The sequence below is a fragment of the Penicillium crustosum genome (genome assembly GCF_028827405.1).
Source record: "Penicillium crustosum strain IBT 35664 chromosome Unknown utg000001l_segment0_segment0, whole genome shotgun sequence".
NCBI lineage: Eukaryota > Fungi > Ascomycota > Eurotiomycetes > Eurotiales > Aspergillaceae > Penicillium > Penicillium crustosum.
In genome coordinates, this window is record NW_026623122.1 from 8,791,876 (window position 1) to 8,818,303 (window position 26,428).

Sequence of the window (26,428 nt, forward strand, 5' to 3'; positions counted from 1 at the left end):
ATTGGCCAAGCAACACTGTCATTGGTATCGGCTGACTGGCGGGGAAGTGTGTTCAAAAGAGAAGACAAGGTCCGTGAGACATAATTCACTCAATTGGCTTCCTAGTCTTTCCGTACAACAAAACAAAGCCTCAAGTCGACACGAAGCTCGCTACTTCCATAGTCGACCTTTGTGTCTTCATTATACGGGATTAATTGAATAAAACGAACGTATTTTCTTCCCCTTGGGGGCCAGGCAACAGCTTAGAGGGGTACATACCTAGCGCAGGAACATGCATCGCGCCTAGGCCCAGGCTCAACACACCTGAAAGTATATTCCACCGACATCATCGATCGACGCAAATTCACTCTTTCGGGCGCATTCGGTAATAACCCCGCATCACGCCATAAACCCGGGGCTATGTCTAAGCTATATCCGCAATGGCATACAACTGGCAACTCCTATAAGAAGGGCGTTGGTACAGTCTTGGAAACTGGTTATTCACTCAATTCTAACTTCTTAGGCCAGAAACTACCAACCACCCTCGACAAGAAAACAACTATACATCAACCTCCTAGACCATTCACCAAACCCCCTTATTCAGCAACCCAACTCAATCCTTCACAATGTTGGCCCCAACCCCAATCCAGGCCAAGGCCTCAAGCTCGTCTAGCGAACTCTACCTCAGTCAAGCCCGTGCTAGCGGCAGCACCGAAGATTGTATGGCTCTATACGAGAAATGGGCAGCCTCATACGACGATGAAGTTGGAGATAGTGCTCAAGACTACGTTGCTCCCGTGCTTGTCGCTCAAGCCGCCATCAAATACGGACTCTCAAACGGCGCTACAAACAGCGTGATACTGGATGCCGGTTGTGGCACAGGACTGGTGGGAGTGGCTCTGTCAATGGCCAAGGCCAAAGCAATCGACGGCATCGATCTATCTCCCGCCATGCTTTCTGTCGCGAAGAAGACTGGAATCTATCGAGATCTCACTGTGGCAGACATGAACCGACCGATCGACAAGGCGGATGGAACATACGACCTCGTGTCCTGCGTGGGGACTTTCACTCTTGGCCATGTTGGGCCAGATCCTGCTTTGCGAGAACTTGTGCGAGTCGCTAAGAATAAGGGTGTTGTTGTTTCAACGATTCTGCAAGAGATCTGGGTGCCTGGAGGGTTCCAGGCTGAGGTTGAAAAGTTGGTGGCGGAGGGCTTGGTGAAGGTTGTCACTGAGGAACTTATAGATTATGTAAAGGGACACGGCGACAAGGCTGTGTTGCTTATTCTAGAGAAGATCGATCGCGACTGAACGAGACCATGCCAATCACGGCACAAAGCCCGAGCGACTCACAGCCCTTGCAACACAAATTGATTGGTCTTCAACTCCTCCAATGCGACATACAAAGATGGGATTTCAACACCCAAACCCAATGCAACACTGCGATCGGCTCCAGATGTACTCGACTTTAGCTCCGTGGAAGCAAACTTGTCATTCTTAGAACATATTTAAATTAATAAATCCCAACAAACTAAATGAGACTATATCGTGAGATCCAGGGGAATCCTCGCTGGAATACGACGTTTATACTTCCTTCTATGCATCCGCTTTCCTTGATACATCCGACTTTATCCGGCTTCATAAATCCGCTGTGGACGCGGCATGCGGCTGTTATGTAGTTCATTTTGAGCCTTCCTCAATAATGTACAACATACAGAACCTGCATGATCAACCAGGGATGCGGGGTAATTGACAAGGCCAAGACGGAGTAGAGAGACCCGCGACATATGATTCGCACTCGGCACTACAGAGATCGTCGTATTTGTGAAATCCGGGGATCGGGGATCCTTGGCGTGTCTCATATTCATCAAACTGACGTTATACATTTGGGCGATCCCTTGAGCCCCGAAGCAACTTGAGAAAAATCCAGCGAAAATATATTTTGGGACTGAGAGTCAAAATGCAATATTCATGGTCATTTCATTTAATATACACTTGAAAGACCGAAGAAAATCCAACCAACACCTCGCTGTGTGATAAGGGCCGAAGACCGCACAGCCTAAATTCAAATAGATGGTATCATGCAATGTTCATAAGAGTCTTAAGGGCGCGAAGAGAGAGGGGCTTAATGAGGTAGTTATCGATACCAGCCGTAGTAGCTTGATGCTGGAAACCAGCGGAGGAAACTCCAGTGACAGCCATGATACATGATGGTTTGACGTTATGTTCGCGTTCAAATTCGCGAATTTTGCTCGTCGAGACGAGGCCGTCCATCACTGGCATTGAGATGTCCATCAAGACGAAGTCGTAGTAACAGTCGGAGGATTTGTATTTCTCCAGTGCAACAAGGCCGTTGTGGGCTGTGTCATAGCTGCAGTTTATTTTTCGCATAAAAGTGGCCATAATCTAGAATGTGTTTCAGTAGTGCTCCGATCTGGGAAGAGGCACGGGATAGTACCTTGACATTAATTTCATTGTCGTCCACAATGAGAACATGGGCCGCTGCTTGCTTGCTGGGTGGTCGGGGTGTGGAACTGCTTGATCCTCCCAGTGAGCTCACTGCTTCGTTTGGATACTCGGACGTCCCTCTAGCATTGAGATCCGAGCCCGAGTCTAAATTGCTTTCTGTTTGTGTCTGTAGAGATATGGGTGGGATAGCAGCGTCGGGCGCAGGGGGCGCAGGCTGTATTTGGATTTCGCGCCACTTCATAATCTTTTCAACGGCGTTGTAAATTTTCTGTGGTCCGAATCTGCAAAAGGAATTAGTTTTATGCCAAAAAGGTCAAAGGATTGCAACCTACGGTTGGGCAATGCGGATGATGCTGACGGAAAGGCTGTCCAGTATGATTGGGACATTGCCGCTTAGCACGATGAAGAAGTCAAACCCATTCTGAGCCGCCATTTCGGAAACAAGTTGATCATTTTTATCCATAGTTTGTCTGAGGAGTTCTTCCTCAATGACAATGACCTGGCCGCGAGCCTTCTCGATGGAGCCAGCCAGAGAGATATTCCACTTCAACTTTGTCATGAAGATGTTTGCAAGTGCACTCTGAATGGAAAGATTTCGTTTGCCTTCGACAGTAAGAATGCCAGTGGGCGTCTCTGTGAGGTCGGGATAACCATTAAAGCCTACCAGGCACGCCTGCATTGGGGTGGTTCCTGGCTGGGTAGTTGTCGGTGACGGGCTATACTGCGGATCAAGACTAGCCGGTAGATATTGAACCGGGATATAGACATCAGCTTGAGTGCCAATGCCTATTTCGCTCCTCACATTGACATGTCCCCCAAGTGACATGACCAATTGCTGTACCGTGCTCAGGCCCAGCCCGACACCTTCAGACAGCGGGTCTTCTTGAGAAAACGGGGCGAACAATTTGTGTTTGATGAATTCGGGCGCAATTCCACGGCCAGTATCAGTGATGGCGAGGTGAACAAGGGGCGAATGTGAGTCTGATCGATCCCTCGCCTTTGACAAGGCTATTTCGATGAACCCAGCTGTTGTCCATTTCATGGCATTGCCAAGAAGGTTCATCACGATTCTTCTCCAGGCACCTGCTAGGGACCGAATCATCCAAGTGTCCGCTTGGTCGACTCGTATGACAACAGACATTTGGTTTTGTGTCCTAAAATCCTTGGTGATTGAATCGCCTGCTTCCTTGTTCGATGACATCCTTTTAGCGAGCTGGTTCACCTGCTCAGGTGCTCGCTGGCCGGTGTATAATATGTCTGCAACCTCTTCCACCAAATGGCTAATGTCAAAATCGGAAACAAGATTGGTCGTGTCATTTTCTGAGATCATTTCATTCAGCCTGTCCGTATGTCTCAAGTTATTGACCTTGCAGAATTCCAACCTAGAATGTGTTAGGACAATTTTAGCTCCGGAAAGGTCTACTTGGGTGGACTCACATGTGATTCGTTGTATCCAGTAATGTCAATCCGGACTTTTCGATCATCATCACCATATCTTCTTGTGATGGGCTAAGAGAACTGGCATGTAACAATTCAGCACTCGCCAGTATCCCGTGCAGTGGTGAACGAAGCTCGTGGCTGACAGAGGATATGAAATCGAATTTTGATCTCTCGGTAGTTGCCCAATGAATTCGAGAAACTTCAGAAATCAAAGAATCACCAAAAACCTTGAAATAGTGTAACTCTTCGAGCCCAAGCGCGCGGAAACTGCTTGTCGTCCATACCAGAACCCCGGAAAGCCAACGTGACTTATTCCAATCCCATAAAGGAAGAAACAGGGCAGATTTAGCACCGGGAAGACACCGCGCAAGATGTTTTGTACAAGTTTGAGTGTCGGGATCAAGTTGAGAATCAACGGCTCTGGGGCTATCAATTGAGGGATACTTATCCTCATCAACGGCCTCCTCTAGACTTAGGAAGTGGCCTTGAGGAAAGGACTTGAGCATTTGATGGAGCAATCCCTGTGGTATACTAGGTTGTTTGTTTGGACCGTCATTTCCTTTAGATGGCGACTTTAGCGCACAACTCAAAATGTCGCATGGAAGGTCAAACTCATGCGACACAGCCCTAGCAAGCCCGAGAGGGGTAGGCAGCGGAGCAGCCGGGAACCCGGGATCTGCGGTTGTTGATGGATCCCAAGTTTCTGATTCTTCGGGTACACTGACGAAAAGAAATGTTAATAAATACCACTCGACAACAAGGGGGGCATACCCACAAGGCAAAATCGGTTGGACAGGCATCGATAAATGCAACTCCATCCAAATCCATGGAATCCCGAAGCAGCGCACTTGCACGCGAATAGATTGATGCAATGCGTTCGTATATGGGCGTGCTCTCTGACAATGATAGCTGCGAGAAGTCTTGATCAACACCCTGAAGTACACTGGTGTCTCCTGGCTTCAATACTTCGCGCATCGACATCTCTTCGCCGGGGCTCAGCGCCATTGGTCGATCCGAGAAACCGGAGTCGAGAGACGAAGGCTCGGTCGTGGAGCGTTGATCTTGCAAGAAGAACACAGATTCATCCCCCGTAACGGTCGAGGAAGATGATTGCGCAGATTCGGGAGAAACACCTTTAACAGCATGAATTGATGGCACATCAAGAACCGGGGTAGTATCGGAGTCATCGGCGTCCACAGTAGTGGCGGCAGTTTCATGTGGGAGATTTGCTGCGTGGACGCTAGACTGAAGACGGCCATGGTTAGAGACCTCTTTAGGATCGAAGTCTACATGGTCTTTGACAAAATTTGTCAAGCCCTTGACCAATTTTTCCGTCCGTATATGGGCTTGGCTGATTCGCACATTCTCCAAATGTAGTCCGATGGCATCCGCCACTTCCTGGAGGTCATTGACCTGGTCATCTCCAAACTCCGCCCTTGGTTTGTCATCGACGATGCAATAAGAGCCCAGAACGTATCCAGATGCGCTGAACAAAGGCACCTCTGCGTAGAAGCGCATGTGTGGCCATTCTCGAACATAAGGCCGGTCCTTGAAGCAATCATCCAGTGTGAAATCTCGGATAATATAGCGCGTGCGATTGGCGGTTATATTGCTGGTATCAATATCGTTGGTCGCGCGGCCTGTGAACAAGCTGACAGTGTGGGGACATACGCCCCAGATCAGGTCCAGTGACCGTGCTCCGAGATAGATCCCATCTCCTGGTTTGTGGCGGTTCTTATCTCTTAGCGACACTGATTTTGTCGTTTCGGCAATAATATGTTGGGTTTCACCGTCAATTATAGACACAAAGCAGCGATTGGCGTCGAAGCGGAACACGCCGAGCTGGGCGAGTGCGTTGAGGGTAATATCCTTTGCTAGCTCGCAACCTGTGGGCTGTTCATCTCCCGTCGGTGCTGCGAGCGTCTCTTCCTCCTCCGAAGTTGTCGCATCAGGTGCTGGGAATGCTTGAGTCACTGTGCAGTAATATCTATTGTGGCAGTGATCAGTGGTGATCAGTGGGACAGACATACTGGCCGAACGCCACAAACCTCGATAAATCGCGGATCCGCTCGCGCTCCGGATCGTCCTCCGATGTTGGATGAAAGGCGCGTACGCCTGCAGAAGTCATAGTAGTTATCGGCTCATACCTGGCTACTAGTCACTCAGCAGCAGCTCTTGAAAAAGAAGAATTGCCAAATCTGAGACACGAATTCCCCGCGGGCGGGTGGGTTGCACGTGAAGTGCTAAAAATCTCTAAAACCAACCATGCATTGAAAACACCCCACTATTTTAATTATGGATTGTGTTCATTGGCAGTTCCAAATATTATTGTGGTCACAAATGCCGAGGAAAGATATGTCTTGAGGCCCAGACTATTCGCGAGTACGAAGCGATTGGTTGGGGCGGGAAGCCGACCGTTACCGACCCCGGGAGGTCCACACCTGCCCAGGTGCGTCCGTTTGGTTAGTCATTACCAATTTGATTTACCGCTTTTCTCTCCGCCTTCTGGATTCAACACATACAGAAATCCTTACGTTGCAGACATAAAGGGTGGGAAGGACACGCTATAATAGAAGTCATTGGACGATGGGGGTACTCTCGAGGCTGGCCGGGGGTGGCTGCTGATCCTCGATCAACGAGGCGGGGAGGGGAGCCTTCCTCGCAATGTCGATCCTCCTCATCTTTGTCGTGTTCATTAACTATATCATTGTCTCGTACCTGATGTATGCTGCATCTGCTGTCGCAGCAAATACCGTTCTGCAGTCCGCCTGTGCCGCAGCATCCCCATTGTTCACGCAATAAATGCTCAATGCGCTCGGTGTGGGTGGGGCTGGATCGCTCATCGGAGGAGTTGGCGTACTGCCGATGCCTATACCTTTCGTTTTCATAGATACGGCACGGCAATCCGGGTGCGGTCTGAGTTTGCGTAGACGAACAAGATGCCGCGCGCACCTATGGATAGAGAATGCCATGAACGGCATATCGCCAGACCAGACCTCCGAAAGGGAGGACCGACCAGTGGATGAGGATTTTGGGAGCTTGAACAAGTGAACTGTCCTTGACATGGCACACAGCGGCGTGTCTGTATGTGCAGTCCAAGCATCGTGCTTTAATAGAAACTTGCATGAGAATCGGAATATCAAACTCTCATAAGTAAGAAGAGTGAGCTCCACGGGATCTCTGGCAATAGCCCCCAGCATGAAGCCTTGTCTGTGTTAGCCGTACAGCACCATCAATGATGACTCAATACAGACAATACCTTGACTGATACCATGAAGCACAATCACGAATTGAATGGGATTGTTGGCATTTCTGTCGGGAAAAAAACGCCTCGCTTCGTGATTTTCGTATATGGCATTCGGTTATCAATCGAGAGGTAGCCAGTGATCGATAAGGAAGTATAGCACACCCGGGAAAGAACATACGCGAGAAAGCACTCTAAGCTGAACTTGGGAAAAAAAGGAAATATCTGAGATTTGGTCGAATGATAGGATTTCAAATAAGACCTGTTGTTGAGAAGTACGGAATATAGTTCCTCAAGTTGGGTACGTACCCGTCTCGGTCTCGGTCCCGTTATCGCTCTCGTCTAGTCTCGTTCCCGTGCCCCTCTGCCTTTTGTCTCTCTCGCGATCTCGCTCTCGCTCTCGTTATCTACCCCAGACTCAGCCATCGGTTCCTGCAGCTAAAACCCCGAGAACTCAATAACCTTCTCCATTATGCAAAGCTACGGCATTATATTCATTCCCCTTTAGGCATGGCCAGCCCAGGGACAGTTCCCTAGCTACCCTAACTAGATCCACAGTGGTCCCTGTAGATAATGCCTGGTGGGGCCTGGAGTCCCTGTCGGAGCTATTGTTGACATCCATCCGAGTCTTATATCAACCCTTGGCCTCTCGATATGGAACCCCTACCGCCGATCTCAGTCTTGCGCCTCAGATGTCGACCATATTTGATAAAGCCCTACAAAACAAGGAAAAGAATGACTAGTTTCTGCCTGGTCAGGCAACTCTAATCCTCGAGCTCAAAACAAGGATTCATGTACCGGATCCCCAAATTGCCGGCGACACAACTATAAAAGACATGTCCCTCTACTCAAAAAGTGGATTTATTATCTTTCATTCAGAGCCCCTCTTCCAATTAAAGAGATAATCAAAGCCCTACTATTCTACATAATGAAATTCACTAATATTGCCCTCACCGGCGCTGCCATCGGTCTTGCCAATGCAGGCCCTGTTTCCAAGCGTGCTATCAGCGACGGTGTGTAACTTCCAACCAATTGACTACTCATTCTAATGTTCTTCTTCGTTAGCCGACATTCTCAACTACGCTCTTACACTTGAGCATCTCGAGGCCTCTTTCTACGAGGAGGGTCTCAAGAACTATACCCAGGAGGACTTCGTCAAGGCTGGCATGAAGGATCCATTCTATTCCAACCTGAAGGAGGTTGCTTCTGATGAGAAGGAGCACGTGGATTTCTTGACCTCCGCGCTCAAGGGTATGTCCCTATCATTCAAACCCAGAAATAATGAACACTATTTGACATTTTCTAGCTGCCGGTGCATCTGCCGTTGCCCGATGCACCTACAACTTCCCATCCACCGATGTCAGCAGCTTCCTGGCGCTTGCTAGCGTCCTTGAGGGTAAGGAGACATCCAATAATACCCAAAAAAAAAACACCACTAATACGTTTTCCAGGTGTCGGAGTCAGCGCCTACCTCGGAGCCGCAGCCTCCATCATGAGTGACACCTACCTGACAGCTGCCGGCAGCATTCTCACCACAGAAGCCCGACACAGCGCGTACCTGCGCGCCGCGGTAGGCGAAGTCCCCTTCGCACAGGCCTTCGACAACCCCCTCGGCCTCAACGAGGTGTACACTGTCGCCTCTCCTTTCATTGCCTCGTGCCCTTCCAGTAACGGCGCGCTGCCCGTAAAGGCCTTCCCTGCGCTCACAATGAGTTCTATGGACGCCGTCATGACTGGCTCGCAAGTGCAGCTGATGGCCGGTAGTGGCTTCAACACCAGTACTAGCGACGTCAACGCTGCCTTCATTACTGTCACTGGTCCAGTCTGGGCTCCTCTCAAGTCTATGGGTGATGGAAAGTTCACCGTCACCGTCCCCAAGGGCGTTGCTGGACAGAGCTACGTCGTTCTGACTCAGGGGAATAATCAGGCGACTGATGACAATATTGTTGCTGGTCCTGCTATCGTCGAGGTAAATTAGATTACCTTCCGCGTTTGAATTCTTTTTGTTGGGTGCTTCCTCGCCTCCTTTTTCGCAGGGCTGATGTTGCTTGTCTTGACAGGTTGGAAAGAAGACTGCTATGGGTACCCCGAGTGGTATGGTCGCTATGGGCATGGGTGGCAAGAAGAATAACACGATGCCGACTCCTTCTAAGTCTACGACTGGCTCCTGGGGTAGCTCTACCCCTACCATATCTGCTTCTGCTTCTCCTATTTACACCGGGGCTGGTCAGAAAATGTCTGGTAACATTGCCACTGTTTTCACTGCAGGTATTTTTGTTGCTGTCGGTCTTATTTGAGTTCTTTTGTCTTATTAGATTTCTAGTTCAATTATCTGGGCGGGAATGATGATGTCGATTATATATTTACTTCTAATACTAATATCTTGGCAATAACGTCTGGGCCCTTGGGTTATACTTCAAGGTTACTTCTACGAACTATATATATAAAATACTAGTTAAGTATTACCAATATTACTAAGAATGGCAGACATACCTACCTAGGTAGGTATTGTATAAGGTAACTGGGCGCATGCCCCGGGGCCTCGTTTACTTCTAAAATTGTTCTAGACCTGGGTCACATGATACGGGGGAATATGTCAATGTCTCAGATAACTTCTTCCTCGTATTTATTCACAGCCATCTTGATGATTGGCCTCCACGGGATGTCAATTAACTTTGAACATGCCCCCTCTCCGCGCGCATACCAAATCCCGCAACGGATGCGATCAATGCAGAAGCAGGCGGGTTAAATGTGATGAACAGGGTCCACCATGCTCGAACTGCACGACCCGCGAGTTAAAATGCACGTATTTGAAAGTCGCCGCAGCCCGTCGCGCTACAACACATCTTACCCCACCCAGTTCAGCATCCGATGTATCACGTTCTCTAGATGGCCACGGGTCGCCCGTAGCAGCGATACCCGGTCCAACCGTTCCAGTCGCACCAACCCAAACAAACTCATTCGGCATCGACAACCTAGAATTAATGCACAAGTTCTCAACAGACACATACAAAAGTCTCTGTCTCAGCGATTCAGAAATAATAATCTGGCAAATAACCGTTCCAACACTCGCCTTCAAGCATGATTACCTGATGGGCGGGATCTTGGCACTAGCCTCAATGCACATTGCAACGACATGCGAGCCATCAGAAACAGCACTCCTATACCACGAGACAGGATTGCAGTACTACAACCGCAGCCTAACGCCATTCCGAAACGCGATCGATAATATCACGCCGCAGAACTGCAACGCGGTATTCGCGCACTCGATCGTCATGATCGCAATCAGCGTCGCGTCACCCCGACTAACCACCACGAAAGACGAGTGCGCCAGTATCACAGAGAACATCGTGATACTGTTCGAGCTACTACAGGGTGTGAAGAAGATCCTGCAAGTTAGCAGGTCGTGGATTAAGCTGGAATTATTCACGCAGGGCCCGTATTGGAAGAGCACGCCTACTGAACTTGATCCTGATACTGAGGCTGCGCTGACGCATCTGGCGGCCTTGAATGATCAAGTTATGATTGGGATTTACTCGGAGCAGCATCGCATTAATACAAATGTTATTGCTCATTTGAGGCATTGTTATTCTAAGTTTGCGCACTCGGCAGATCCGGCGCCTGTTCTTGCTTGGCTTGCGGCTGTTGACAAGGATTTTGTCGATAGTCTCCGGTGTCGACAGCCGTTTTCGTTGCTGATTCTCATGTATTGGGGGGTGTTATTGAAGGAACTTGATGGGCATCGGTGGTGGGCGCGGGATTCAGGTAAAGCGCTGGTTTCAGAGTTGTTTGAGGCTTTGAGATCTGGAGATCCGAGGTGGGAGGGTGCTCTTGGTTGGGTGCAGCGGAAAATGGGGCTTTGAGCGTTGGAATGGTGACTAGGTCATCCCGAACTCAACATTCATGGATAGTTGCCCGCATGACGCATGGTCGGGTCGACCAGGCCGCTTGGGACTAATACATTGTACATATAGCATTCTTGAAGCGATTTACTCAATTACACGATTACTTTCTACTCGAGTGGTCAGGGCTGAAAATTGCTGCCGACGAACGTGGACATCAACAGAGGACCTCCTTCCAAGGTCGTCAAGGGCCAACCTTGAAATCTCACCCAAATAAACAATATGGGGGTCTCAATACTGACTACACAACTAGACCGCGCGGCTGATAAATTACAAGATGGGGTCTCAGACTGCAAAGTAACTTGCTCAACCAACTAGGCTACAAATGACATAGCATGGCACTGTCGAAGACTCCACAGCCTCGTCAGCCGTAGCCCTTAGCGCTGATCTTGGAAGGGCCTTTGCGGTATACAGGGCAGTTTAGCAGCGACATGTCACATGCATAGACAGAAGTGTCTCCCTTGACCAGCGGCAATTCTGCTCTGAGATCAATGGCGCAAATCAGAAAATTGAAATATTTACCAGAGGTGATCTATAGTATTTCAGGCCATGCGGTGGCTGCCAATCCTACATGATATGCACGGTGAAACGAAAGGAGCTCTAGCGGGAAATAGCGGGCATCTTCGTGCAGCTGTAGCATGCGGCTGACAGGGGGCCCCTCGCCATTTGGACCAATCTTTATTTCTTGGCTGTGTACATATATTTCGACGAATACTAGGCCAGTTCTGTCAACAAAAATAGTATTTCGTATTTTGAGTAGTTATCAAATACCTAGGCATAGGTGCGATATAAGGCTTTTCCCCGCAATTTTTTTCCCGTCCGGGTGGACGCCTCACTAAAATATCACTAAATGGACGCCTGATTGTCTCTTCTAGTCTGTTTTGGTCTGTTTTAGTGTGCTTTAGTGTGCTTTAGTCTGCTTTAGTGCCGTTTAGTATGTTTTAAGACTCTCTTCGTATAGAACTTAACCCCCGCAGCTGGTCCAACCTGAGTTTCCACGGTTGATAACACCTACGTATGTATGTGCATGAATTACCCCTCCATATTATTTAACTCGTACGTCTCCCCATTTCTACTCTGCCAATCTCAACAATCTAAACAATTATACAATGGCTGAAAATCCAACCTGCACAGTCGAGGAATTCACCCGCACCACATTCGACTATGTCATCTGCGGTGGCGGAACTGCAGGACTCGTTCTTGCTGCCCGCCTCAGCGAAGATCCCGCTGTAACCGTCGGCGTCATTGAGGCCGGCAAGTATCGCATTGGAGATCCGCTGGTTGATACTCCTGCGGCTTTCGCACAGATGTTTGAGAATCCCGACTATGATTGGTGTCTGTATACGACGCCACAGGTAGGTTTATTCTATATTGCATCTATCTACTTTCCATTCGCTAACTGCTTTCCTGGGGTCATAGGAAGGAAACCATGGCTTGTCTCACCATGTCCCGCGCGGAAAGCTCCTCGGTGGATCCAGCGGCATCAACTATATGATGTATGTGCGAGGATCAACGCAGGATTACGACGACTGGGCGGAGCTGGTAGAGGACGATGGGTGGTCTGGGAAGCATATGCAGGGATATATGCGTAAGCATCAGGTACGATCTCACCTTTGCATTCCCCAATCTGGTTCATTTATAATTTAAAACTAACTAACGGAATAAACAGACCCTTGAGCCCATCGACCCAGCCATCACCGATCGCTCCACAATGCCATTCGTAGGCGAATTCCACGGCACAAGCGGGCCCATCCGCACCAGCTTCAATGATTCAATCATGCCAGTGGAGAATGACATCATTAGAGCCTGTGAGGATGTAACCGGCATCCCAAGCAAGCCCACCGACCCATGGAGCGGCGACCATATCGGCTTCTATCACACCCTTGGATCAGTTGCTCGAAGCGGCCCGAACAAGGGCAAGCGCAGCTACTCTGCACGGGCATACTATGAAGAGAACCGCGCCACTCGCCCAAACCTCAAAGTCCTCTGCGAAGCCCTTGTCAACCGCGTCGTACTAGACGGCAACAAAGCCACTGGTGTAAGCCTCACACACAACGGAGTCGAGTATCAAGTCTCCACACGGCGCGAAGTAATCGTCAGCGGCGGCACAATCCAAAGTCCCCAGATCCTCGAACTATCAGGAATTGGCGACCCAGAGGTCCTCAAAGCCGCCGGCGTCGAGTGCAAGGTCGCCAATAAAGGCGTCGGTGCAAACGTCCTAGACCACGCCCTCACTTTGTCTATAATGGAGGTCCAGCCGAGCATCATCACACTAGACACTCTATATCAAGTACCCGAGGCAATGGAAGCCGCCACAAAACAGTATGCTGAAACCAGCGGCGGGCCACTGAGCGCGGTATGTAGCATGCAGGGCTTTTTCCCGGCCAAGAAAATCCTCTCCGAGGCAGAGCTGGCAGAGATCATCCAGAGTATTCGCGATATCAAACCGAACAGCGACTTCCACGCAAAACAGCTCGCACAGACTATCGCGAATCTCGAAAGCGACCACTCTGCTAATATGCAGCTTGTTACTGTCGGGGGTTCCATGAACCCGAATGCCATAGGCCACCAGAGCAAACTAATTCAGCCACGCTTGCCTGATGAACCGGCTGGTTTGACCTTGGCGGTTTGTATTCAGTACCCCGTGTCTAGAGGGACTATCCACATTGGGAGTGCAGGTGAGTTTACAATCAAACAGAAATCCCTTCTATGTTCAATCAAGTCGTGTGCTAATAAATTCAGACCCGACCAAACCCCCTATCATCAACCCTAACTACGGCGGCCACCCAGCTGATATCTCACTCCTAGCAGCATTCCTGCGCTGGGGTGATAAAGTCACGGAATCAGAGCACGTGAAGTCTTCATTTTTGCGGCGCGCGTACCCGGACCCCAGTCTCAACTTGCAGGACATGGATACGGCCCGAGAAGCAGTGCATAACCTCATTGCGGGTGAGTACCATATTAGCGGGTCTGTTGCTATGGGTGATGCATTGGATAGCAGATTAAGGGTGAAGGGTGTTGAGGGACTGCGTGTTGTGGATGCGTCGGTGTTCCCGAATAATGTTTCAGGTAATATTGTTAGTAGTGTTTACGCTGTTGCAGAGAAGGCGTCGGATATGATTCGTGAGGATTGGAATTCTAGGGCTTAACTATGATGTAGTTTTCTTTTGGGATTCGTTTCACGCAATGATAATATATTATACTTTAATGGGATTGATTCCGTCAACCCTCGACAAAAAGCAGAGCCCTCCAAAATCAAAGTAAAAGCACATTAAGAACTGTACATAGTGTAACCTTGCGTACCATCATTCTCCCATGGGTAGCTATAATCCCGCATATCCTCCAACTCCAGTCGCATAGCAGGATCACAAAGCGAATCCTGCATCTTAATACCCTCATACCCAGGCTCCCTTCTCCGTCTTTCTCGAGCCTTCTTCTCAACAAAATCACGTACATTCTCCTTCCGCGGCACATTCTCAAAATCACACTCAGACAAAAGAGCCACGGCCTCCTCAAAGCTCTCCGCCCGCGCCAAGTTAAGATCACCCCGTTCAGCACGAACCCCCTTCTCAAGCAACAGCTTCAAAACCTCCAATTGTCCAAACTGAACCGCAAACCCAATAGTACTATACCGCAAACACTCAAAACTCAACATAAATACATCATACGTTAAATTCGGGTTCGCTCCCTTCTCAATTAACCCAGTCACCATCTCAGTCTGTCCATGCATAACAGCCGCAAACAATGCCCCCTGCCAACACATCCCAACCTCAAGTCCCAGTTCAACAAACACCTCCAACAACCTCTGGTTATTCTGCTCTGCAATAATGCATAATCCCCCATCATCCACAAGCCGAATTCCAGCCCCAAGTAATATATCGACGATCTCCGGCTTGTTCATGGTAATCGCGCGCTCGAGCGGGGTGGGGACCTCACTCTTCCCAGGACAAGCACCAGCCTCTAATAACAAAGGTATAATACCAGCCCAGTTCGCTGCAACAGCCGCACCAAGCGCGGACGGATTCGGCAGGAGCTCGCCTGCGGGTTCGAGGGGAGCGTTGTGTCGAAGTAGTAACTTGACCGCCTCGGTACTACGTGCCGGGATCGCACTTTCGATTAGTGCTTCGCGCAGTTGGTCAGGATCGTATGTCTGGTCCGGTCTTCTTTCGGATAGTAGACAGGTGAGGGTTTCTATATGTGGACCGCTGGCTGCGAGGGAGAGCGCATTCCCCGCTATCCCGGTGACGTTGGTGGGGTTGATGTGATTGGGACTTGGGGGGGATACGGGCGCTTATTCTAGCGCCTGCATCGAGCATTTTTTGGGTCAGGACTGTGTGGCCATTCTTGGCGGCCCAGAGGAGGGCGCTAGTGCCGTGGTTTTGGATGTTGTTTTTGTATAGGTAAAGTTGGAGGACACTGTAGGTTCTCTTTGTGGTTTGGGTGAAGGCGCTGATGTCCTTTTGGCCGGGGAGGGATTCGGCGATTGTGAGGAGGAGTTCGGTTGGTAATAAGGTTAATCGGGACATGGTTTATCTGTATCCAAGTTGTGGAGGGCTCTGTGCTTATTTTGGAGGTGCGGATATGGTTGGAGATCAACGGTTGACGTCTTTAGCGCTTGGGGAGTGGGTTTAGCGCTGTTGGAGCTAGTGGCTTGCAGGATTGGGGGCGGCTTATCACATACATATCTACACAATGGGGTTTGGGGATTTGGTACATTTAGGACTTTGGGATGAAATCATTCGAGTACTTTTGTAGGAGAACCGAGGTAGGATGCATTTAGGTGCTGTCAAGTATTTAGCCCATACTGCTTAGTAGAATTATAAGCTGACTAGCGAGTATATGAAGACCTCGAGATGAACATAAGTCATTTATCTTGAAGTTATTTGCCTTCTAGGGACTTTTGTCAGAAGTATCCTTTGATTATACCTTGAGGAGGATATCAAATGTCTCGCAGCCTCAATATTGCAGAAGCTATACAGGGGAATAATCTCTTTCCCCGACTCCATCTCTCCGAATTCAGACTAGCAATTACAATATGAGGTACTTCGTGAGTGCTCAGTATCAACAAGAGCCTATGGGGCTATAAGACTCTCAAAGGATTCTTATGAATTTGTACGATCAGTTAATCTTATATTTCTCTATTTTTTCAACTATCTTGGCTACTTTACTGTATGTAGCCCGCAGTATAAATTGGTCTGGATAGATATACCCTAGACATCAGTATCAACACGCAAATCTTTTGTTTCCCACAGGCGGTAGTATCCGCAAGCCCCCAGCCCAAACGCCCACCTATATAAGGCTAAAAGTGGGCCTACGTATTCTAGACCTTGAATTTACGGCCTAGTGGGAATCGTCCCGGGATTCCTCACTCCGACCCATTTTTCCCGTGGCGATATCGGAAACGACATTCATAAGATGGAAAGATCTGGGGAGAAATGGAACGTTGAGTTTTATGTCGTACATTTTACTTGTCAAGTTTACTAGATCGGAGGATAATCGGATGATATACAGGTGTTCTAATAGTAATTCGTCGGCTAATAGTCATCGGTCTAAAGCTTGAAATACCATGCCCCATTTCTCGGCGCATTGACCCTTGCCGATACTCCATACTCGGTATAGTGCTGAGACATAAGAGAGGTGAAATTGTTAAGTACTTCTCTAGCGTTTTTTTCCTACCCAGCATCCTCGGGGGTTTTTGTCGGAGTCCGACGTTATATGCAGGTATCAATGAAGAGTAAATTTTTCCGTCGAGCTTCTACCTTCTGTTAATTAAGATGTAATCAAGCTTTATATATGAATAATATAATATATAATATATAATATACATAGAACACTACGGAGGAACTAAATAAGATCAAACTCATAAGGACCCACGTTATTAGCGTATACTTAGTCACCTGATCCTCTCATCAAATCGTAGGAGCACGTGCAACAGAGCTGTATCCCGCTAGTCCCAGGGCGGAACAAGACATTTGGGGGGCGAGGTCATGACTCTTGACCTCGCTTCTTTAATTTGCTTTTCTCTTCGCCAGTCTCTGTCAATTGAGTTTGGATTTTTCTTCTGATACTTCTTTTCTTCCGACCTCTCCAAACGACCTCACCTCTACACTTTCGACAATGTCCAGCCAACCTCTGCTCCAAACCGCTCCGGGTAAGTCCAACAACACCTCCACTCTCAGCAGCTGAACAGCTCAACTCGAGACACAATTCCACCTGGACCCCCTCTCCTAACCGTGACGTTGTTTGGTGAGCGATCATTTTGCTTCATTTGAGCTGTGGGTGTCACTGCGACCTTATCAACGTCCACGCCGTCCAAAGAAGCAGAACGATCGCAACCTCCATCCAATCCCATCCCAACCCACAACCACCCTCCAACCCTCCAATCTCCACCCCGAACTCAGCTAACATTCCACCAGGCAAGCGAATTGCCCTCCCAACCCGAGTCGAGCCCAAAGTCTTCTTCGCAAACGAGCGCACCTTCCTCTCATGGCTGAACTTCACTGTCATCCTGGGCGGCCTCGCCGTCGGTCTCCTCAACTTCGGCGATCGCATCGGTCGCATCTCCGCAGGTCTCTTCACTATCATCGCCATGGGCGCAATGATCTACGCTCTAGTGACATTCCACTGGCGCGCGCAGAGTATCCGTCGGCGTGGGCAGAGCGGTATCGATGATCGATTCGGTCCTACCATCCTCGCCATTGCCCTGCTCGCTGCTGTCGTTGTTAACTTTATCCTGCGGATTCGGGATGGGCAGATGAACTAGGATTGTTCTGGACCGGATACGATTGTTGTCTTTTTTTTTGGCGATTTTGAATCGGGAGATTCGATATTCGCCCGTTCAGCCATCTGAATACTATACCATTGATTACGTTGGCCTATTCTAGTTCGTTCACTGTTGATATCGACACCCGTGTCTGTTTTTTGTATTCACTTGGCGTGTGGTCTGTTTTATGCTTATGAGGCCAGAGTGCCTTTGACGTTCACATGCTCGAGTCGAGCGTCCGTCTTCTTTTTTATATATTGCAATTGGCGTTTTGGGGGATTGAGCATGTCTGACAAGCAGAAAAAGAATGAACGATTGAACTCGAACTGAATCCGACCGCGTCCTCTGTCTATCTGTCTATATACTCTCTCGGTGTGACGGGCAATCATCCTTCACAACCTGCCCATTAACATATCCCTAGATAAGCTCAATAAAGCTCCAATGATCCAGCTTGGACCTAACAGCATCGGGGACTTTGCCGTTCATAACGTAATACCCTAAGCATCCCGAGGTTGGAACTGCTGCCAAAGCTCCTCGAAGTGCAAGCGCATTGATTATTTTCATTCACCAGCAAACCTTGGAAAGACCCCCTTTGAACCCCTCGCATCCGCACAAATAGTCATCTCGGTATTCGCACACTAGAAGTAATGATAATCCGCATCATGACACAATATTAATATTCCTCCCCCGCCCGCAAAAAACCAACCAACGAACTATGTAGACGTTGGTTTTTATTCGAGCCACCCAGCTGGTATTATATTGTGGCTTGATAAGAAGTTGTTGGTAAATATATTTGTCCTGGGTTGGTTGGTTGGTGTTGTGTACAACATATATATTTTCGTGTGTAGGGCGCCAAGGAGTCTTGAGGTTTAGAAGGTAGCGAGCGCTGGGAGGATAGTGTGCATTAGAGTGGTTATCAGTTCTCGAAGAGAGGAGAGATAGTTGACGATAAGCAATTTGCTTTAGCGTTAACCGAGGCAAGGGATATTGTTTTGATCGGAATGTTAAACTTGGGGACGGGGCAACGGTCCATTCAAGGGGCTTTTAGATGTCTATCTACTCCGTACATGGAGACAATAGGACATCAATAGACAATACGGAGTATGTCGCTCCTATCTATGGATAGTCTAACCAATGGTGTGAGCTGGGTCTGGAGTTTGACCGCATCCTCGTAATGCGGAGTGCAGGGATGGGAAACGTGGAAGACTTGAATATTCTTAGTAGTAGTACACACTCATGTGCATATATATTGTTGTACTTTGTAGTGAGGTATCTTGGAAACGCTGGAGATGGAGGTGCAATTTCTCGTACTTTCGCTATGCATTATGAACCCAGTGCGATAGTTAGATAGATATATATCTCTATAAAAAAACAACAACACGACAGCTGGCTGTGATTCTAAGGTAGTCGATGTATATGTATTTTGGTACTCGGTAGGTGCCCTGGGTTACGCGTAAACCATTGGGCAGACCCCACCATCGTCATGATAGCGCTGATAGTCAGGGATGAGCGGAGCTGGGTAAATCAAAAGATGGGGAAGGGATGCTAATTAGGGCTACTGTGATCAGCAGAGCTATGTCGCTAGAGGATAGCTTGATGATCTTAAAAAGTTAGTATAGTCTATAATTATTGATGGCTAGAGTACTCCATACACTCCGTACTCCGGATGGAGTAAATTAACGCTATAAATAGGGGTAATCTACAAGAGTGGCTCCGATGTCTAGTTCCCTAAGAACCTGGGGAAGTAGAATTGCCCCTTGTTCTCTCCTATGTTGTATTTTCTTCGATGATGTTCCACAACTTTCCATTTGCGTTGTCAGCCACATCTGACCTGTATTTTGGATTGCCAAGATAAAATATGATTTGTACTTTTGTGTTTCGCACATGCAATTGAGGCGCAGTTAGAACTTGTTTATACCCGGTTTGCCCCCCGGCCAAAGTATAGATATAGGGTTCTGATTTGCTGGGGGATCTGGGAGATCGTAGATAGAACTGGCGTTAGGCAGAAACAGGACAAGGGCCCAGACCACAGTCTTGGCAATAAGTTGGGTATCAGCCGTATACATCCGGGTGAATCGGACAATAGGGGATTGAATACGAAGTAGATCAATAGGTACAGTAAATAGGATAATGTAAATAGTTAGTTAGATATATACAATGTATCATTTTATATGATGTTATACATTTATATAATCAGATACAGAAGATATAAAATAAACAAATAAATAAAAATGTATGACGTGTCGTAGATATTTGAGACTGATCCAATAACCCAATTATCGGATGGTACATGTTTCTACCATAGAATTAATATGGGAACCACAAGTATCGCCTCAACTCCACTCCCTGTTTCCTCTCCCAACTCTCTCACTCCCAGGTACTTTCCCCCCCCATTTTCCCATTTCTCATTTTCCCAATTGTTCTCTCTTATTCTGTCTTCTCAATTCCCCCTTTCTTCCCCTTTCTTCTTCTCTTTCCTATTCTTTCCCCCAGTCTCCCTTATTCTCCCACCCCATTATTCTCTCCCCTTTTCTCTTTTTTCTCTTTCTTGTACTCTCCTCCCTCTTATTAATAGATTTTTTGCTGCCTTCCGTAATCAACCTCCGGTCGCGCAGTCGACGTCCATTCCTTTTCCGTAATAAAAGAACGCTTGGACCACCTGCCACCTAATCCAAAAACCATCTCTATGCACTCACATGGCATGTTTCGCCTGCTTCCCTGGCCCTCAACTATAGGAGGGAATAAGGTGATGGAGGATGTCAAAATGCTTGCTCCAAACTGCAGTATCAACACACTGTCACTGCCCCAGCTCAAGCGCAAACGTTCAGACTCCGGCTCCGACGCGACCGATGCGCCCGCCCCGACGAAAGTCTGCGCGGATTCCATTTCTTCGCGCCCGACGCCGACCGTGATCGCTGACTCCATCGCGCCCACCCCTTCAACTCCAACTACCTCGTCAACCCCCCCGGTCGCGTCCGCGCGACCGCCGGCGCAGGACGCCGTCGCCGCCCGACCTAGCGTGACCCGTCTTCGGGAAACTATCACCGCCCAGCTGAGCTTGGAGGTGTTACTTAAGCACAACGAACTTCGTCTCATCGACCAGGAGATCGCTAAGTGTCAAGTCGCTCTGGAACAGCTGCGACGCTGTGGCGAAATCCCTTATCCCGGATCCCGTGTTACGGGTGTCTCGCCGGATGTGAGCTCGGGAACAGGCGCGTCAGTGCTGGCACCTGGAAATGGTCCAGCTCCGATCTCGCCTGCTCCCTGGGGAGTAACGGAAGGCCCGTACTCCCGTCACTACGCACGCTGGTTGCTGCCCGATCCTCGCTTTGACGGTGGTGAGGCCGACTCTGGGATGCTGGCAAATTCGCTGGTTGAGGGTCGCTCCACGCGTGGGAATCCCGGTGAGATGGGAATGCTGGCAGGCAAGACTCGCCCACAGCGAGGCTCAACTGCGACTAAGCACACCGCACTGTCGACTGGCTACCCTGTGGTCAAGGAGAAGTCCGGGCCGATGCTCATCCGACGCAAGTCGGATGGTGTCCTGGTCAAGCTGGTCTGTCTGGACTGCCGGCGCGATAACTTCTCCAGTACCCAGGGATTCATTAACCACTGTCGCATCGCGCACAACCGCAACTTCGCTAGCCACGACGCCGCTGCCATGGCTTGTGGTCAATCTGTTCAGGTGGACGACGCCGGGATTGTGGTCGGCAGCTCTGCTGAGCCCACTGCCAATCCAACAATCCCTGGCTACGTGCATCCTCTGATCCGCTCTACCCACATTGCTACGACCCCTTGGAAATCTCTTCACACGCCTGCTAAGGATTTTGTCACCCCTCGCAAACCGGCTACAGCTGCCACCTCCGCTGTTGCCACTCCTCCCTCGACTGCTGAACCGACCTACCGACGCCGCTCTGAACCCATCCGACAGCCCCCGAACCCACAGTTTTTGGCTTCTCCTGCAACTCCTCATCTGTCCGCTCTCATGAAATCACGTGGTGCTGGCCTAGACATGGACAAGTTGGTGGAAGAGTCCCGAAAGCCTGTTGATCTTAGTGGTCTATTCGACGATGACTCGGAAACAGATGACTCTCGCGGTCCGTCTGCGGGACCCGGCCATACCTCCCTTGGTGCTCGCGCCGGTCGCCAGCCGATGCGTATGCCTGTTGGTCAAACTCCTGGAGAGTCTGAGAGCCGGAAGGCCCTCGACCGCGCACACACCCCGCCCATCGAGCAAACCACCCCATCGCGCCCACAGTCCTTTTTGGACTTTTCGCTCGCTGGCAAGTCCCAAACACTGCAGTCTCGGGAATCGGACAGCCTGGATCATCAAACTCTCAGTCCTCATGCCATCGAATCCAACCAAGCCCCTAGCTTAGTCAGTGATGATGAAGATGATTACGAGGCAGCCTCTGACTCCGACAGTCCTCCATCGTCCGAAGCCGACGAGCAAGAGCAGGAGTTCCGCCACATCCAGGTTGAGGATGACGAGCGCGCCGCTGCTCCGTCCGCTGCTGCCGAAGCCAAGCCGGGTCCTTCCCTCGCCAGTCCTGCACCGCAATCCGGGCCACCTCTGTCCCAGCCATTGAAGCGCAGTCGCTCCAAGAAGATCTCCTCTATGGTCCCGTTCAGTGACAACGACGATCAGCACGTGAGCTATCCCTATTCCGCGTCCGCGGAAAATGCTGCCAAGGCCAAGCGTGCTGCCGAGCGCAAACCCAATCCGTCCAAGCGGTAATATCCCCAATCAATATTATATGACAAGAAAAAAAAACCAAAAAAAACCCGGGGTACAACACCCTGTTATCATTTTACGCGCCTCGATCTGATCTGTACTGCGACTGTTTACGCAGTGCCGTTACCGTTCCGACCTCTCTCATCTCTTCCCCGTTCTCCCTTCAACGGTAGACATCACGTCTCCTCCCTCCTACATATTTCTCCCACATTCACCATTACTTCTACTTCTCCTAAACCCTCCCGTCATGTCGAAACACAATTCACTGAAAAAACCGGCCATCTTGATGATGGCCCGTGATGCATGAATTGCATGATGATCTGACGATTTTCTTGTGTCTTTCCCCTTACCCACTTTTTTATTCTTGTGATGCATGCGTCTCTCCTGTATCTGATATCTGCTTTTAATCAAGACTTGACGGCCGTGAATTTGCACATAGCGATGAGTTTAAAACAAAATGCGACTGGTTTGGCATAGATGTGGTTTTGAATACGTAGACTTGATGTGTACTTCGTAGTAAATATGGTAATCAGAGTATCATTGAGGAAGGTCTTGAGTCATACCCAATGGTGTACTTGACACTAAGTACATCCAATTATTCTGAACCATCCCTATCTAAGGAGTCATGTGCAAGATGTGTACTTTGTAGCATGGAATGTAATACATACTCCATACGGGTTTGCAACTAGATCCGCACTATCTTACCCTTAAATTGTCTCCACTAGGCTCCCGCCGATGAGGCTCAAACAAAATACTTGAGTATGTACGTATAATATTGAAAGTACTTATTAGGCACCAGCCCCTCTATCCGAATCCGGTTGCATCTTGATTTCTGTTGAACAAAGAGTCAAAACATCAGGTGACTCCTGTGTCGTGTTATAAGAACTGTGATCTTGGTATGGAGCGTAAGTGTAGTATGCATTTTTCAGGCTTTTCGCTTCTGCTTCTATTTCTCTTTATCATCAGACACCAATTGAAGGAAGCAACTACTCCCAGCTATCCTATTTTCATTCCTCTCGCTCAATATGGACGATATACACACCCTCGTCAATGATCACAGAACATCGCTTCAGATACTCGAGTCCACAGAGTCCTATGTGGACTCTCCTAGGGAGTCTGTCGAAGGAACCACTGCCAAAGAAGATCCTTCCAACCCAGAAACACAAATAATCACAACCGCCAATTATCCAACCAACCCAGTCTACCGCAGCGAATTCCCCCCACCACCAATACCACTAGACACCACAACACAATCCCGAATCAACAAAAACTTCCAAACTGCAATAACGGAAACCCCCACAATCCGGATAATAGTCGACATCCCCCCACATCTAGTCGACTGGTCAAACCCCATAACCTCGATAACAACGACAATAAACCCCTTCCTCTCACACTGGAAAATGCAAAACAAAGTAAACCTCTTAGCAGTGGAAATGCAGCCTCGACACGCATACGCAGCAATCGAGATCAACAACCACGAATACGATTTCCAGACTGCCCATAAACAGACCTTTGTGTTTCCGGTTTATGTCCTCAAGGTCTCAAGGAGGAGTCTTCGGTGGAGGTTTTATAGAGCCCCCACTGAGGATGTAAGGGTTATGAATGAGGTTAAGATGGTGCATTATTTGCATAGGGAGGAGTTGGGGGCGCCATATTTGGTATTTAGGGTTGGGGAGAGGGAGCCTGTTTTTGGGGAGTCTAGGAAGGATTAGGGATTAGGGATTAGAGAGTTGATGATAGTATTTTTATGCTTATACGATCTGCTAAGATATCCTTGGCGTGGGAAGGTGCAATTACAAGCAAAAGGAAGCAGCAATGAATGAAGTGAGGCAGAGGAGTACAACCATACTTCTGTATTTGGCTAGATGTCTTGGGTGATTGTCAACTCACTCTCCTCAGGTCGAAGTGCACGTTGGAAGAGAGGGGACTCGGAGCGAGGAAATGGAAGGTGCGACATAATTTATTTGGCCATGATACAAGAGGCCATATCAAGGATAATCCCACAATGTCTCTTCGTCTTCTCATTTTACTGCTAGAAACATATAAACAAGTGGCTGCAGCAGGAAAAGACAATTCTCAATAATATACAGTTTTCATCACATAGCTTCTTGCTTTATTCTCTTACTACGTCTCGCCCCAAGCTCGCCAGGATCCTTCTTCGCTTCCTTTGGTGGCTGGCTATTTTCCAACTCCATCTCTTTCACAGTATTTAAACCAGCCTCGGGTTCCTGACTAGCATAATAATCCGAGACAGAGATATTGCGGAGTACATAAGCAGCCCTCTCAATATCGATAAAAGAGACAGGTGCGTCTCCAGCGCCATTATTAAGCCGTACCCGCAGCTCCTGTGAAGCATTCCACAGCTCTCGATACTCGTTCATATTGTACTTAACAATCAATTCCCCATTGGGCTTCTTGTGTTTAGAAGGCTTCTGCTCTTTGGAATCCCGACCCTCTGGGAAGTCCATCAGACATAGCCAAAGGTAAACATCGTCGCTGTAAAAGGGAACTTGTTTCTTAGCATCACTAAGGACCGTGGCGATAGACAAAATCAATGATGCAGTAGCCGGGCCGACACCACGAATAGGCGCGGTAAGGGCATCTAGACTGGCTTTAGGGAATGCATCGTTCGGCGCAACCACAGGATCCGCATCTGGGAGGGCGGCGAAAGCCGTAGATGTAGACTTGGTGATCGTCGCGTCTTGGTTGCTTTTCACCATTCCCATAAGCATGGGACGGGATACTCCATGTTTCCTAGAAGTAAGTCAGAAAAAGACCGAACGCTGTGGCATAGATCCAGCTGATTGTTACTCACGTCTTCCATTCCATGATATCAACTAACTCCTCCTTGAGCAAATGGGCACTCTCCGGCACACTTCCTTTCTGCCCACCCTCATTCGCCCGCTCCGCGATAATCTTCGGCAGAACTTCATACCGCCACCGGTCAAGCTGGAGGAACTTATCCGTCTCTTCGAGGATTTTCTTCTCGGACGGATCGAGCTCTGCCTTCGTGGTCGGCGCTGCGCTGACCTTCGTCTCCGCCTTGCGCTTTGGTCCCTTCCCCGCTTTTGACTGAAGCTTTAGCATTAGCTTGTCGCGGTGTACCCGTTCTACCGTTGAAGGGTAGTGGGATAGCAGGTTGTGGAAGGTCTCAAGGGTGATATGGCGCGGATGGAATGATTCATGTTGTTTCTTGTCATTCACTCCGCCATTAAGCTGGTCTTGGCTTTTCTCAGGTTGGACATGTGTCCTTATGTTTGTCTCCTTCGCCATGGTGGGGTTTACTGAGGGGAGGCAATTCGTTTTGGGGAGATGTTGGAAGGAAGTTGAAGCTTGTATGGAGACCTCGGGATTATCCGTATAAGCTGTTATCGCGAGCTGATAAGGTTTATGGGTTGTATTTTATTGGGTGTTTTGTAATTTTCAATATAATAAATTACGAACATATAGAACTCGGTCTGGTTCACCTTTGTGTCGGACTTAATCACAAATGTTAACTATTAGACAACAAAAACAACAAAAACAAAAATATACAACAGCATAAGTATGTCCGTGATCACCTAGCACCCACGATTCTATATCGTGGGTGGCTCGCCGCTTTAGCGGCCTCTAGGGCCCCATTTACTCACCTGAACGTTCGGCTCGCGCGTCAAAAGGCACTTACTAATATGTTGTGAAATCACTGCATGTCTTTCCCCCCCTCTCTCAATTTACGATACTGTGAAGGCAAAATACGTACTCATCATGACTGACGGTGGCCCCACTCCATTTGCTAATACACACTGTACGTACTCTTTTTTGGCCAACCTTATCGAAGCCTCTAGTATCTCGGCGAAGTTATTACAGAGCACACGATGCGTACTACTGTACCATGTAGATCAATAGGTGTGTAAAGAA

At 48.8% G+C, this 26,428-nt stretch overlaps 10 protein-coding genes across 10 annotated transcripts; 7 read left to right on the forward strand and 3 right to left on the reverse strand.

The window, feature by feature from the left end:
- Window positions 1–605: 605 nt before the first annotated feature.
- N7487_003259 (class I SAM-dependent DNA methyltransferase) lies at window positions 606–1,289 on the forward strand (the record flags this gene model as incomplete). Its single annotated transcript, XM_056871006.1, has 1 exon — window positions 606–1,289. The coding sequence occupies one exon, from the start codon at window positions 606–608 to the stop codon at window positions 1,287–1,289; it is 684 nt and encodes a 227-aa protein (XP_056735790.1).
- A 768-nt stretch (window positions 1,290–2,057) lies between these two features.
- On the reverse strand, window positions 2,058–6,015 carry N7487_003260 (hybrid sensor histidine kinase/response regulator; the record flags this gene model as incomplete). The annotated part of the gene is made up of 6 exons (XM_056871007.1): window positions 2,058–2,384; window positions 2,437–2,728; window positions 2,780–3,829; window positions 3,885–4,607; window positions 4,663–5,874; window positions 5,936–6,015. The coding sequence occupies 6 exons, from the start codon at window positions 6,013–6,015 to the stop codon at window positions 2,058–2,060; spliced, it is 3,684 nt and encodes a 1,227-aa protein (XP_056735791.1).
- Window positions 6,016–8,059: 2,044 nt separating this feature from the next.
- Window positions 8,060–9,428, forward strand: N7487_003261 (ferritin-like domain-containing protein; the record flags this gene model as incomplete). The annotated part of the gene is made up of 5 exons (XM_056871008.1): window positions 8,060–8,144; window positions 8,197–8,382; window positions 8,438–8,527; window positions 8,583–9,100; window positions 9,192–9,428. 5 exons carry the CDS (start codon window positions 8,060–8,062, stop codon window positions 9,426–9,428), a joined length of 1,116 nt encoding a protein of 371 aa, XP_056735792.1.
- A 384-nt stretch (window positions 9,429–9,812) lies between these two features.
- N7487_003262 (Zn(II)2Cys6 transcription factor domain-containing protein) lies at window positions 9,813–10,994 on the forward strand (the record flags this gene model as incomplete). Its single annotated transcript, XM_056871009.1, has 1 exon — window positions 9,813–10,994. One exon carries the CDS (start codon window positions 9,813–9,815, stop codon window positions 10,992–10,994), a length of 1,182 nt encoding a protein of 393 aa, XP_056735793.1.
- Window positions 10,995–12,142: 1,148 nt separating this feature from the next.
- Window positions 12,143–14,182, forward strand: N7487_003263 (GMC family oxidoreductase; the record flags this gene model as incomplete). The annotated part of the gene is made up of 4 exons (XM_056871010.1): window positions 12,143–12,388; window positions 12,453–12,632; window positions 12,703–13,711; window positions 13,776–14,182. The coding sequence occupies 4 exons, from the start codon at window positions 12,143–12,145 to the stop codon at window positions 14,180–14,182; spliced, it is 1,842 nt and encodes a 613-aa protein (XP_056735794.1).
- Window positions 14,183–14,304: 122 nt separating this feature from the next.
- On the reverse strand, window positions 14,305–15,559 carry N7487_003264 (ankyrin repeat domain-containing protein; the record flags this gene model as incomplete). The annotated part of the gene is made up of 2 exons (XM_056871011.1): window positions 14,305–15,266; window positions 15,319–15,559. 2 exons carry the CDS (start codon window positions 15,557–15,559, stop codon window positions 14,305–14,307), a joined length of 1,203 nt encoding a protein of 400 aa, XP_056735795.1.
- Window positions 15,560–17,128: 1,569 nt separating this feature from the next.
- On the forward strand, window positions 17,129–17,796 carry N7487_003265 (putative vacuolar transporter chaperon Vtc1; the record flags this gene model as incomplete). Its single annotated transcript, XM_056871012.1, has 2 exons — window positions 17,129–17,184; window positions 17,450–17,796. Exons 1-2 carry the CDS (start codon window positions 17,151–17,153, stop codon window positions 17,794–17,796), a joined length of 381 nt encoding a protein of 126 aa, XP_056735796.1. The 5' UTR covers window positions 17,129–17,150.
- Window positions 17,797–20,497: 2,701 nt separating this feature from the next.
- Window positions 20,498–22,534, forward strand: N7487_003266 (uncharacterized protein; the record flags this gene model as incomplete). The annotated part of the gene is made up of 1 exon (XM_056871013.1): window positions 20,498–22,534. The coding sequence occupies one exon, from the start codon at window positions 20,498–20,500 to the stop codon at window positions 22,532–22,534; it is 2,037 nt and encodes a 678-aa protein (XP_056735797.1).
- Window positions 22,535–23,556: 1,022 nt separating this feature from the next.
- On the forward strand, window positions 23,557–24,243 carry N7487_003267 (uncharacterized protein; the record flags this gene model as incomplete). Its single annotated transcript, XM_056871014.1, has 1 exon — window positions 23,557–24,243. One exon carries the CDS (start codon window positions 23,557–23,559, stop codon window positions 24,241–24,243), a length of 687 nt encoding a protein of 228 aa, XP_056735798.1.
- Window positions 24,244–24,627: 384 nt separating this feature from the next.
- Window positions 24,628–25,804, reverse strand: N7487_003268 (uncharacterized protein; the record flags this gene model as incomplete). Its single annotated transcript, XM_056871015.1, has 2 exons — window positions 24,628–25,285; window positions 25,347–25,804. The coding sequence occupies 2 exons, from the start codon at window positions 25,802–25,804 to the stop codon at window positions 24,628–24,630; spliced, it is 1,116 nt and encodes a 371-aa protein (XP_056735799.1).
- Window positions 25,805–26,428: the final 624 nt, after the last annotated feature.